We start from the raw sequence: 12469 nt of genomic DNA on the forward strand, positions 1-12469 counted from the left end.
GAACTGCCTGGCACCCAGCTTCGGCCCAGCACAGTTGGCTTAGTATTCAGTACTTAGCTGCTGAACTCTGCCTTGTTTTCTATTAGGCATACTGTTATGCTCTCATTTGGCAAAACACTTGCTCATGCAATAATTTATTTACATAGTTCTGAGTTTTACTTTTCTTGAAGTCAAAAGCATTGTACTTAAAATTTTGGTACGAATAAAAAATTAGTTCCCAATACTTACTTGCTGCTTCTATAAATTTGGAATAGGTATCATATGTGATGACGGGAATGGGTAAGTCTCTGAAATAAAGTTTAAGGGCTCCAGTGATGATGTTGATGTCTGGGTAGATGTTGGCAGATATATCTGCCTTTTCACCATCTGAAAAACAATCAATGGGCCAAGTCCTAATTAGGACCTTATTTCACCAAGTTAAAGCATGCACTGAGCGTTGGACTTACAGAGGGAGAGAACATAACTTGGGATACAAAGTGGAGTGGGGGGAGGGGAAGATGAGGGAGGTGGGGGATAATTGGGTGGGGGACATGGGGTACCAATGCAATTTGTGGAAATGGGCATGCTGCCGGTATGAATCTGGCCTTCACATCTTGGGCATGAGGGCTGACAATCAGCTCTGTATCTCATGAATATTCATAACCAATTAAAAAAAAGCATGCACCAAAAGAAAAAAATAAATAAATAAAAGATCCAACAGTGAATGCTCCCTGACAAGCCTCACCTAACTCTTTCGGCTTCCAATAACAGTGAGGTGTAGGAGATCACAAAAAATGAGTTTGGTAAGAGTAAAGTAGGATCTCAGTGAAAGAGTAAGGTAGGATCTGAGTGAAAGTGTGGGCAACAGGGTAGTGAAATAGACTTGAAATAGTTCTTTGGATCCCAGCCCCTAGTAACTTACTAAATGGAAATTTAAATTTACCACAGTAATTTGTATTATAGACACAAAGTTTCATCGTAGAATAACAATCTAATTTGAAATAAAAAAAGCACCAAGGATCTCTAATATATATCACCAGCATTCTCTGGACTTGGATTTGAAGGTCACATGCACAAAATAATTGTTGAATATCTTCAGTTTCTATTGTCCCTTTCAAGCTCACTGAAGTATCTTTAAACTCCCCCAGCATCTAGGACTTTAATCTGGGAAGATTTAACCTCACCTCCTGCATAGGTGATGCTATATTTCTTGCCACTTTTTTTTTTTACAATAATTCTCAAGACATTTTTTGACTTTTTGTTTTATCATTAGAAAATAACAGTCCAATTTAACTATCACAGGCTATGATTTTTTTTGGATAAAAAATGTTTTAATCATATAGGAACTATTAGCATAGAAAATTAAAAGAACAAACATCAGCAAATTTGGTTCTGAAGATAAAAAAGCTGCTACTGTATAGAAAATAGTAAAAGCATAGCAGATTTGCCATTTTGATCCCATTATTTACATATTTAGCGAACATTTATTGAGAATCTACAATGTACCAAGCACTGTTAAGCCCTGATGAATCAAAGAAGAGACACTCTCTTCCAATAGTTCCATTTAGATGAGGAGTCAGGCAAGCAACTCAACAATTACAAGGAAATGGGAAGATTACTTTGCTGAAGAAATGTGAAACACCTGAGGGATGGGAGAAAAGGTATGGGAGCTCTTAAGCTCAGGGCAGTCAGGGAAGCTTCATGAAAGAGGGAAGATTTGAGCAACCCCCTGATCAACAGCTGTTTGCCAGGTAGAGATATGAACACATTCCAGGTGGACAGATCTGGGATGGGGGGGCAGGGATCGAGGCACTTCTTCATGACAACAGGTAAGGTGTATTTTAGGATTGCTGGGTTGTAAAGTACAATAGGGGGGAGGATTTAGAGTTCAGCCTGAACTGATGTGGAAGGCCATGACATCAAAGACCTTGTATGCCCTGTGGCAAGGTGGAGACTCTGTCCAGTGGGCTAGGGGTTCCATCCCTTGACTGGCAGCACCAGAATTATTTGGATTGTTCATTAGAGACACAGATCCTTGGGCTCATCCAGCTTTCTGAATAAGTCCTCAGGGTGGGCCCTGGTGATCGGTATTTTTAACAAGTTTCTCAGGTTGGCTTATGCTATCTGACCTAACAGATAATATGCCCTTGAGGATGTATGGCACAATCATAAAGAACAAAAGGGGTTGCCTCCTAAACGTCCATTGGCTTCCCCCGCTTCAGTGTGGGGTCCCCACCTGTTCCTACACTCCCTTCTTTGGAGCCCCAAGAGAAGAGTCATCAGTGGGATCCTGAGAGGGGGATGCAGGAGGGTGATCTGGTGCCATGTGGACTGACTGCCCACTCAGGTAGGATTGAAACTCCCTTCCTCAGGTGGTTACCTGTCCATGATTCCCCCAGAGAGGCAGAACTGTGAGATTTGCAAACCCTTTCTGAAGAACAACTCTCAGTAGTTCTGCAACCCCATTCCCAGTAGGAGTAAAATCTGGTTCCAAGGGACTGTGCTGAGGACAAGTCAGATGGCATTCAGGAAAGGTCAAGGTTACCTCGGTCAAATGCCATTTTTACGTCTTCAATATGTTCAGTGAATCCGGAGACTCTGTAAAGGCCCTCTGACTTTAATCCTGAGAGAGAGAGAGACTGACTTTAGCTTCCTGAAACATCTAAAAAAGACTCTAATTTCATATCTATACTATGTGCTGTCAGGAAATGAGCAAATATAGTCAGCAATCTTATATGTCACACACTGTTGCGTCAGAACTTGGACTTCCATGTCCAGGTTTCCATGCAAGTCTGCAAGTCTGTCTTCGTTCGCTTGTTAGGCAGTGGAGATCTCAATGGAGATCTGGTCTTCTTCCTGCCTGGCTTTGCAGAGTGAACCGATATTTATGGTTCTCATCAACCAGTCGCCTGCTTCTTTTGTTTGTCAGACTGCTGGACACCCATTTCACTGCTATGGGCAGCAACCCAGCTTTCTCCCTGGCATCATCTTAACCCATGTGCTGTATTGTATGTAGCATTGTGCTAGGCACACACACACATACACACGTGTCTAATACATACTATCCTCATTTTATTGGAAAAATCCAAATTTTATGGCCTGTTATGTTTACTCACAAATAAAACTATATTAAATGTTTAACTAAAAATTATTGATTTGTTATACCTTCAGATAACTGATAATACTAACAGATGCCGGAAAATAAAATTCTATTTATTGATTCTGGCAACTTGATCACTACATATTTAGAATAGGAAAAATACTTGGTTTCTGTTCCTAGAACTTATTTAAGATACATCCTAAAACCTAGCCACTTCTTAAAAGTATCAGAAGGGATGGAGTACCAGTTTCAGACCTTGTACGTCAAAAAACTAGCTGCTGTCAAAACTGTAGCTACTGCCAAAATAAGCAAATAGCTTCTGCTGTTGCTGCAGTATACTCTGTCAAACTCTTGATAACTAACATATGTTGCTGTTTCTTCATTTGGCAAATATTTATTGAGTGTGCATTATCTGACATATATAAGGGTCTTTGTCAGGTCTGCATCAGAAATGACTAATACATAGCATGAACACAGCCCTTTCTCTCCCCTGTGATCGTGACAGATGTTCTTAGTTGATCTTTGTTCTTTTTCCCTCTGAGCCCTATAGTGTGCATTATCTGACATATATAAGGGTCTTTGTCAGGTCTGCATCAGAAATGACTAATACGTAGCATAAACACAGCCCCTTCTCTCCCCTGTGATCGTGACAGATGTTCTTAGTTGATCTTTGTTCTTTTTCCCTCTGAGCCCTATTCAGCCTCAACATTCGTCTCACTGCCTGTTGTCCAGGTTGCCACTACTGATCACCTGACCATGAGATGAAACTGTGAGTCATCCTGTTCTAAGATGGTGGCCCACGTGATGGTGGTCTCAGTACAGTCGGAACACGCGCTACAGTAGAGGCGAGGACACAGTGGTTTGTGGGAGCACATAGCGGTGGGCAACTAGCCTGCCTGTTGATAATCAAGGTTCTGGCTGATTTGGTTTCTGGTGAGGCTGTCCTCTGGCTTGTACATGGCCCCCTTCTCTCTGTGTCTTTACATGCCTTTCCTTGGTGTACGTGCATGGACAGCAAGGGAGAGAGCTTGTTGTCTGGTGTCTTGTCTCATAAGGACATGGGTCATATTGGATTAGGGCTCCACCCTTATGACCTCGTTTAACCTTAATTACCTTTTCAGAGACCCCTTCTACAAATACAGCCACAATGGGGGTTAGGGCTTCAACATATAAATTTTGGCGGGGGGGGGAGGGACATAAACATTCAGTCTCTAAAATTCTCTGAGTCATGTTCAAAGAAATCCAGGTTTTCAAGGAACAAAGAAAAATCAATACTTCTTACTATATGCTCAGTTGTTTTTATGGTTTTGAATATAATTAAATGGGCTAATTTTCCTGTCTCCAGCCCATACTTCATTCAGCAAAGCATCAACCTCTATTATACTGAGACGCTAACCTTTGAAAGAAGTTAGGAAGGATGGACTGGAGTTTGCCAGAGTAGCGAGGCTGCAGCTATTCTTCTAATATTTGTTCTCCTGTTTCTCAGTTGTAAGGAACTTTTGAGCTTTACAACAACATCCACTGCAGTGGCCATAACACTCTGGCCAATGTGAAGACAGTGCTGTGCACAGCTCCTGGCTGTGGCCTTGAAGGGAAGAACATGGCTTTTCCCCTTCCTGTGGGTCAGAATGAGATGGACGGTGGGAACCTGCAGATGATGGCAGCACTCAGGCATGCAGAGCAGTGAGTCGCAGGGCCTGGGTTCCTGCCACTGGGCAGCTGCTCGGCTAGCCCTGCACTGTGCCCAGGCACCTGGACTGTCACTGGAAGGAGAACAATTTCTATCTTGTTGAAGACAAATATTATTCAGGGTCTCTGTGACACCAATGAGACGTATAGGCTAAGTAATGAAGTTAAACGAATTTGGAGGTGGAGTTAGGGTAGTTGGTCAGTATTAGAAAAGGCAAAAAGAAATAACACGGTGGAGTCCTGTATGTCGGGCTCCATACCAGGTCATTTATATGCACCAATTTATTTTAATCCGCACAACTGCCTTATGAGGTATGCTTGATTCCATGCACATTATAGATAAGGAAACAGATATTCAAATGGAGTAAGCAACTTGCCCAAGATCATGCTATTGCCAGTAAGAGACAGGGCTGGAAATCTAATTAAGGTCCATGATCTTTTTAGCCCATTGTCATGCTCAGACCCCTAATACCTAAATGTCAGGCATGGTGGTAACTTTGCACTATCAGTCGTGTCTCATGAAGAGTGCTACGGGAGTATCCCAGCTTCCAAGAGAAGCACGGCACCTGTCTTTGGCTCTGATTGCAGGCTCTGGAGAGGTTGATGGTCTGACCCCAAATTGCAGAGCCCTCTAAAGAGCAGGACCCAGGGCCACTTGGCCCAGCCACTCATTCAAAGTCAGGGCACCGCTCCTCTCCTCTTGTAAAACTGAGCCCCTGCATCCATGCATTCATCAAATCCCAAAGCACCCATTATGCTCTGACAGCCACAGCAGTGAAAAGACAGGAGGCACTTCTTACAATCTGAGATTAAATGAGTAAATCCTCAGGGAACACAATAGCTATGGCTTTCATCTACATGGGAACATGAATAATTTCCTATCTCTAAAAGGCTTGGGATAACAAACTATTATGTTGTCTTCTGTTTTGCTTTGGAAAGAATGGGGCTACTTGGCCAATGAATAGATATCTGTAGGATATATTAAGCCAATTTGGACACAATAGTGGATACCAAGTGTAGCAGGATGTAATACATGGCAAAAATAGTTAAAGCATTACAAAAGCTTTATACATGGCCCAATTATCCAGGTTACATCCAAAAATTGAAGTTCTCCTCAAACAGCCCCAGTTGACCATGTCACTGAACATTTTGATTGTGAATAGTGGCCAAAAAAAGCACAAATGAAGGAAAGATGACTCAAGCATAATGTAACGAGCCTTTCAAAAAAATCTTCCTTGCCTTCTTGATTTTTCATTGTTTAGATTTTTTAAATCTTTAAAAGAGAAGATGTAAAATTCTCCTCTCGGGCTGGCCCCGTGGCTCACTCGGGAGAGTGTGGCACTGCTAGTGCCGAGGCCGTGGGTTCGGATCCTATATAGGGATGGCTGGTGCACTCACTGGCCAAGCGTGGTGCAGACCACACCATGCCGAAGGTTGCGATCCCCTTACCAGTCAAATAAATGAATGAATGAATGAATGAATGAATGAATGAATGAATACTCGGGAGAGTGTGGCACTGCTAGTGCCGAGGCCGTGGGTTCGGATCCTATATAGGGATGGCCGGTGCACTCACTGGCCAAGCGTGGTGCAGACCACACCACGCTGAAGGTTGCGATCCCCTTACCAGTCAAATAAATGAATGAATGAATGAATGAATGAATGAATGAATGAATAAATAAATAAATAAAGATTCTCCTCTTTATGATTAAACAGAACTGATATTAGGAGTTTTTATAGGGAGATGTGTTGATCAACAATCCATTATTTAATAGAAGGACTTTTTAAGACCCAATTCAAACCTCATTTCTGCCATAACCCTTTCTTAATTGTCCTCAAATGAGATTAAAACATCTTCTTTTGTGACTGCATGGTGCTTTGAATATGGGTACCCACAACATTTATTTATTGCTTCTCTGATTCCCAACAGTATAGCATGAATTTCTGGAAGGCAAGAACGGTGACTTTTATATCCTAAGTGCCTTTATTTATTTCTCAGTGCTTTTATTTATTACTCAGCACATAATAAATGCCTAGTAAACATTTGTGGAATGCATACATGCATGGCTTATATAGGAAAAGGAAATTGATATAGTTGGTTGGATTTAGTTTATGTGTGTGTACAGGTCCTAGAGGAGTGAGTCACTTTCCATGACAACAGTAAAAATAAAATCACTATAATACTACATAACAGGGAGTATTTTCCAAACCTCTTGCTTCAATTTCCCGAATGCATATGTCCACCACCATGGGCCTCTGAGTGTTGTGAGCCTTCACCAGTGTTGTGAGGTCACAGCAGTACACTTTCTTGATCCTCTTGAGATCAGGTTGGCAGTCATTGGGAACGTGCTTGGAACACTGCTTGTGTACGTTCAATCCACAGTCTGTAAACAAAGAAACTACATTAGCCTTGCCCAACTCTTTTGTCAAAGCCCAACACAAATTATATAATGCCAAAAAATGAAATTAACAACATGCAAGCATTTGATGCATTTCTCCGGAGCCTCCATCCCATTTAGAAGTGATACTCTCCGCGAGATGTGTATGAGATTCATTCTTACTCACTAAACTCTTACATGATTCCGTTTTCCTCATTACACCTTCTTTGTTGCTAGACTATAAGAGTAGAACATCTTACTGAGAAGGTTTAGGTAATTAGTCAGGTTCCTTGTGCATGTTTTTTCTTTTCGGCTGGAGCCCTTTGGGTCCACAAGTGGGCTTTTGGGTTTGATTCCCAGAGATAGTCATGACTCATACGGGGCACCTAGGACATTTGCTAGGTTGTTTCCCTTAAGTCCTTTATGCTCCTTTTATGGAAAATGTAGTTACTCTCTCTCTGTAGGAATCTCTTCCCCTTTCCTGGAGAGTTGCCCCAGAGTTTCCAATCCCTTCCTCCTTGTTGGGCACACTGAGCAGGCCATTTCTCTTTCTTCTTGCCTTATTTTGACACCTGTGAGTGGAAATAATGTCTAATTGTACACCAGTGGGAATACCTGATAGTTTATAATATATAACAATGCCTTGTAATATGATGATTAGAGTAATTATTTATAAAGCTCAGATCAAGATCCAAAGCTGAAAAGGTACTTTGAAGTTCAATGAACACATTAAAAGCCTTGTTAGCAGTTGGTATCCACTGATGGAATTTCTCTGACAGTAAAAAGGCACAGTCTATAGTCTGGAAAATAAAAATTTAATGCTGAAGTTGTTTGAAGTTGACATGTTGTCTACTCAAAGTATCTTCTAGTATTGTTTTTCTAGGTATAAAGAATAAAATTTTTTATTATATACTATGCACACACACAGTAAGGAATATTGCAGTCAACTGCTTTATAAAAAAGCACTTAATCAAACCCGGGATTTAAGAGGAACTAAACTTTTGTAAAATCATCAGTGGTAATTTCTAATGATTTTCATGGAATGCTTACTGGCTGAAACCTCTTTGTCTATCCTCCTTCCAAAGAAAAAACTACTTCAAATTCATCTTAGTTTTATCAACATGAGAAATTCAACAAAGCTCAAGTAAACTTCAGTAATATCATGATAGATCTACTTATTAGTAAATGTAAATTTTGGCTAACTGAACTATGTAGAATGGACTAGTTTTCTTGTTTGGATCCTCTTTTATAAACTAGAGATCCTAGTAGCACTTACCTCCTATGGTTATTATGAAGATCAAGTAAGTTAATAAAGTGCTCATGACAGTGTCTAAAATATACATAAGTGTTAGGTTAAATAAATAGCAAATTTGTTGACAGAAAATATAAGGACACCTGTCCAGCTATTTTTATTTCATTAGTAATTTTTACTATTTCTTACAAACTTCATTTAAATTTTTTTGGTAAATGGTGGTAAAATATACATAAAATTTATCATTTTAACAATTTTTAAGTGTACAGTTCAGTAGCATTAAGTACATTCACATTATTGTGCAACCATCACCACTATCCATCTATAGAAGTTTTTCATCTTCCAAAATAGAAACTTAGTAGTGCCCATTAACCAGTAACCCCCAATTTACCCTACCTCTGGCAACCACCATTCAACTTTCTGTCTCTATGAATTTGGCTACTCTAGGTACCTCATATAAGAGGAATCATGTGTTTGTCTTTTTGTGACTTGCTTATTTCACTTATAATGAGCTCATCCATGTTGTAGTGTGTGGCAGGATTTCCTTTATTTTTATTTTTATTTTTTAAGATACACCCTGAACTTGCTCACAGCTACGGAGAGGCAAGAGCTGGATTCCTTGTACCTTTGCCCCCATGGTCCAGGAATACGTGGATTTGCTTCCTATGAATATACCACATTTTGTTTATTCATTCATCTGTCAATGGACACCTACAGTGTATAATGCTGCTGTGAAAGTGATGGGGAGATAGTCTGCTCAAGATACTGCTTTTGGTTTTTTTGGGGTATATATGCAGATGTGGAACTGCTGTATCATATAGTGATTCTATTTTTAATTTTCTTAACTTTTTTAAAATCTGAAGCAACAATGTGTTTATCTATGTAGAGTTAAATATTTATATTTTATTAAAATTAAGATGTTTTATAACAAGTATAGAAATATTCAGTTTTTACAAACTAAGCTCCATAACTCCATATATTGCAAAAAAAGCCAAGTTTTTAAAAAACTATTTAAAATAAGAGAGCTGAGAGGCAATGGCAGCTCTTCTTAATTGTTAATAATCAGCTTTTAGCCTTCCTGCTACTCAGAGGAAATATAAGGAAAAAGAGTAGCCATTAGAAAATAGGAACAATGTAGACTCAGAATGTGTTTTACTTAAAACAAAGAAAACAAAACAAAACAGAAAAAAAAATCCCCAAATCCTTTTATCTCAGAGAAAGTTGCTGTTCACAGCTAATGTGAAGCCCAGAGTTTTCTTCTCATAATACTGACTTTGGACCAATTTCCTGGTGAAACTGGATAATACCAGCAATTAGGTATATTTTTGGTAGGTATAATTTGGACAGGCCAAATTGATGATCACTGAGTAATTCCGATATTCTGTCACTTCACTTGGTGGTTGAGCCGAGAGATACTTTGTGATTCTTGGCAATTCAGTCTTTTGTGTTAATCAAGGTGTCTCAACATTTCTGAAGAGGCTGCCCTGAGCCTATGTTTACCGCTTGTCTCATGGACCTGGGATGGGGGAGGCAGAGTTATCCACTCATGAGAACTGCTCGAACCATCTAGGTACCAGCACTGGTGATTGCTGTATCTACACAGCAGAAGCTAAGAAAGCCCCTTCCAGGCAGAGAAGAGACTTAAGGATGCACCATCCTGTGAACCAAAATGGCCAATATGGGAAAGAAGATCACCTCCGTGTAGGATCATCAGCTTATTTAATTTTAAATGCTTCATAAGAATTATTTTTAAAAAGCATACCTAGCAAGGAGGAAACCAGTCACGTGTTGGTAGAAACCTGATCAATAGCACAGGAGGCCGTTCTCAGTCTCAGCCACAGGTGTTTGCCAGCTAAATCACGGCAGGAAGAGTTAGGAAACCCAGTCACACTTTAATTTGGCAACTCTTTACCATTTTGTTAGATGAATCTTAATAAGATGTGTTATGTGCTGTCAGCAACAGTGTGTGCAACCAATTCTAGGTGGAAAAACACCTAGGCTTTCAAACTACTTTGACAGTATGTGACATCAAAGCGAGGTGTGTGGTTTCATGGCTAATCTCATGGCAGAAAAATAGTTGGCATGGGCTCTGGAGTCTGACTACCTTTGAATCAATATTCCATCACTTATCATGTGGGCAAGGGCAATGAACGATTATCTCTAAACCTGTTTCATCTTTTATTTAGAAAGGGGATAATTGCATCTCCCCCAATGTCTGTTGGCGAGGCTAAATGGCATGATAAATGGAAAATGTTTAGCCTGGTGCCTGGTATGTGGTAAATGCTCACCAGTGTTATCACTATTTTTATGTCCTGCCTTTTGTAGTAAGGTGGGATAGAAAGAAGTGTGGCTTTTCTATCTATGCAATTTCACAAGAATTGATTTTTTTTTTTTAAAGTCTACTGTGTATTTTGGGAGGCAGGTAGGTGCTTAAGAAAATGTACTTGCTTGGTTTTTTCTTTCCTTGCATAAACATGAGATATTCCTTTTCATTCTTGCAAACACGTAGTCTCTCCCTATTAAGCACACAGAGGCTCCCAACCCTCCAGAAAAGCTAGACTTTTGAGCTAATTTGGGGCATATTTCCCAGCTCTGGAGAGACGCCCTCCACCTCAAAACTGTGGCACTTTATTTAATTGGGAAAGGAGAGAGAAAGTTCTGTATCTACCTGAGCACCGGACCCCTTGGGCGATGAGCCCCCACATGAAGTTGGCACAGTATTCACACCAGTGTGGGCCTCGAAATGTGTGGACCTGTGATCCAAAAAGAAGGACAATGTCAGAAAATTCAGTCATCTGGAGGCAGGTGGCCTTGAACATGCAACTATCGATGCAGTTAAGAAGCAACAGCCTCAGCAGGAGCGATCCCTCCTGGGCCTTTTTCTCAGAGTGCAGCAGAGTTGCAAACAGAGCCCGAGAAAACAGAGATGTGCTTTGGTCTTTAAAAATCCTCCATCATCGATCCACCATGCCCTAGGCCAAAGTCAGAAAAGAATGTGGAGAAAGAGTAAGATTATACCATGCCATGAGCTAAGGAAGGACACTCTCACCACCCAACACAAGGCACTGTGTAGACAAACCCAAGATAGCCTGAGCTGTTCCCTGTAACCTGCATTTAACTTATCAAAAAGATTATACCATGCCATGAGCTAAGGAAGGACACTCTCACCACCCAACACAAGGCACTGTGCAGACAAACCCAAGATAGCCTGAGCTGTTCCCTGTAACCTGCATTTAACTTATCAAGTTCTGGAAGGCAGAATTCGAGTACTGCATCCTTTTGACTGAAGTTGCCCATCTGTAGAATATCCAGGCAGGTATAAGTTGGATATGATATGGGTAATTGAAAGGTTCCAAGGTTTTAAGCCACTTCCAAAAAAGGCATTTAAAAAAAGTGAAGGAGTTGGCAGAAAATAAAGGCTACCAATAGGGTTTCCAGTATTGTTTTCCCCAGAAATAGGGTCTATGTTTAGCAGGCCCTGGGGTGGCCTTTAGGTGAGTAAGTCGAAAATTCCAGCTGGTTGGCCAAAGTGCTGGTCTCAGTGGTAGGTACCCCAGACAGTTAAACATTCTGAATATCACAAAGTAAGGATGGTATTATCTCAGATCATTGAGGTACAGGTACTCCTGTAACAGGACCATGTATTAAGTCACAATTTAAAACAAAACAAGAATACTTGTTCTCTGGCATGAAAGAACTCCAAGAAGCAGAGTTAGGGAATTCCTTGTAAGAAAATGTGGCCATGGTCAGCCAAAAACAATCATAGGCAGTCTTTTGAGTGTGGGCATACAGACCTACATGAAAAGATTTGGAATTTTTACAAAATTAAAATATTATAAGACATTATATAAGGCCTTTTGAAGTTTTAAATCTCTGACAGATAGAAGAAATGCAGACTTTTTTTTTTTTTTTTTTAAACAGACTAGGAGGCTTGTATACTAGTTATATTTAACAAAAAATCAGAATGACAGGTATGGTCCCAATTTCGGGAGATGCTCATCTGAGTTCTACTTAAGGGGAAAAATAGCATCATTCTGAGTTCTTTCTTTATTCTTACACACTAATAACTGGGTA

General features: G+C 40.3%; 1 protein-coding gene across 1 annotated transcript in view; it reads right to left on the minus strand.

Moving 5' to 3' along the window:
- Positions 1 to 11214, minus strand: part of CHN2 (chimerin 2) — an 18553-nt gene extending 7339 nt beyond the window's left edge. Inside the window, exons 1-4 of the mRNA XM_008595005.1 lie at positions 11064 to 11214; positions 6976 to 7149; positions 2525 to 2602; positions 229 to 366 (exon numbers count right to left, since the gene is read on the minus strand). Of these exons, the coding sequence (XP_008593227.1) occupies positions 229 to 366; positions 2525 to 2602; positions 6976 to 7149; positions 11064 to 11214 (541 nt within the window). The remainder of the gene's footprint in view (positions 1 to 228; positions 367 to 2524; positions 2603 to 6975; positions 7150 to 11063) is intronic.
- Positions 11215 to 12469: the final 1255 nt, after the last annotated feature.

The sequence above is a fragment of the Galeopterus variegatus genome, unplaced genomic scaffold, assembly GCF_000696425.1.
Source record: "Galeopterus variegatus unplaced genomic scaffold, G_variegatus-3.0.2 Scaffold12125, whole genome shotgun sequence".
Taxonomy (NCBI): Eukaryota; Metazoa; Chordata; class Mammalia; order Dermoptera; family Cynocephalidae; genus Galeopterus; species Galeopterus variegatus.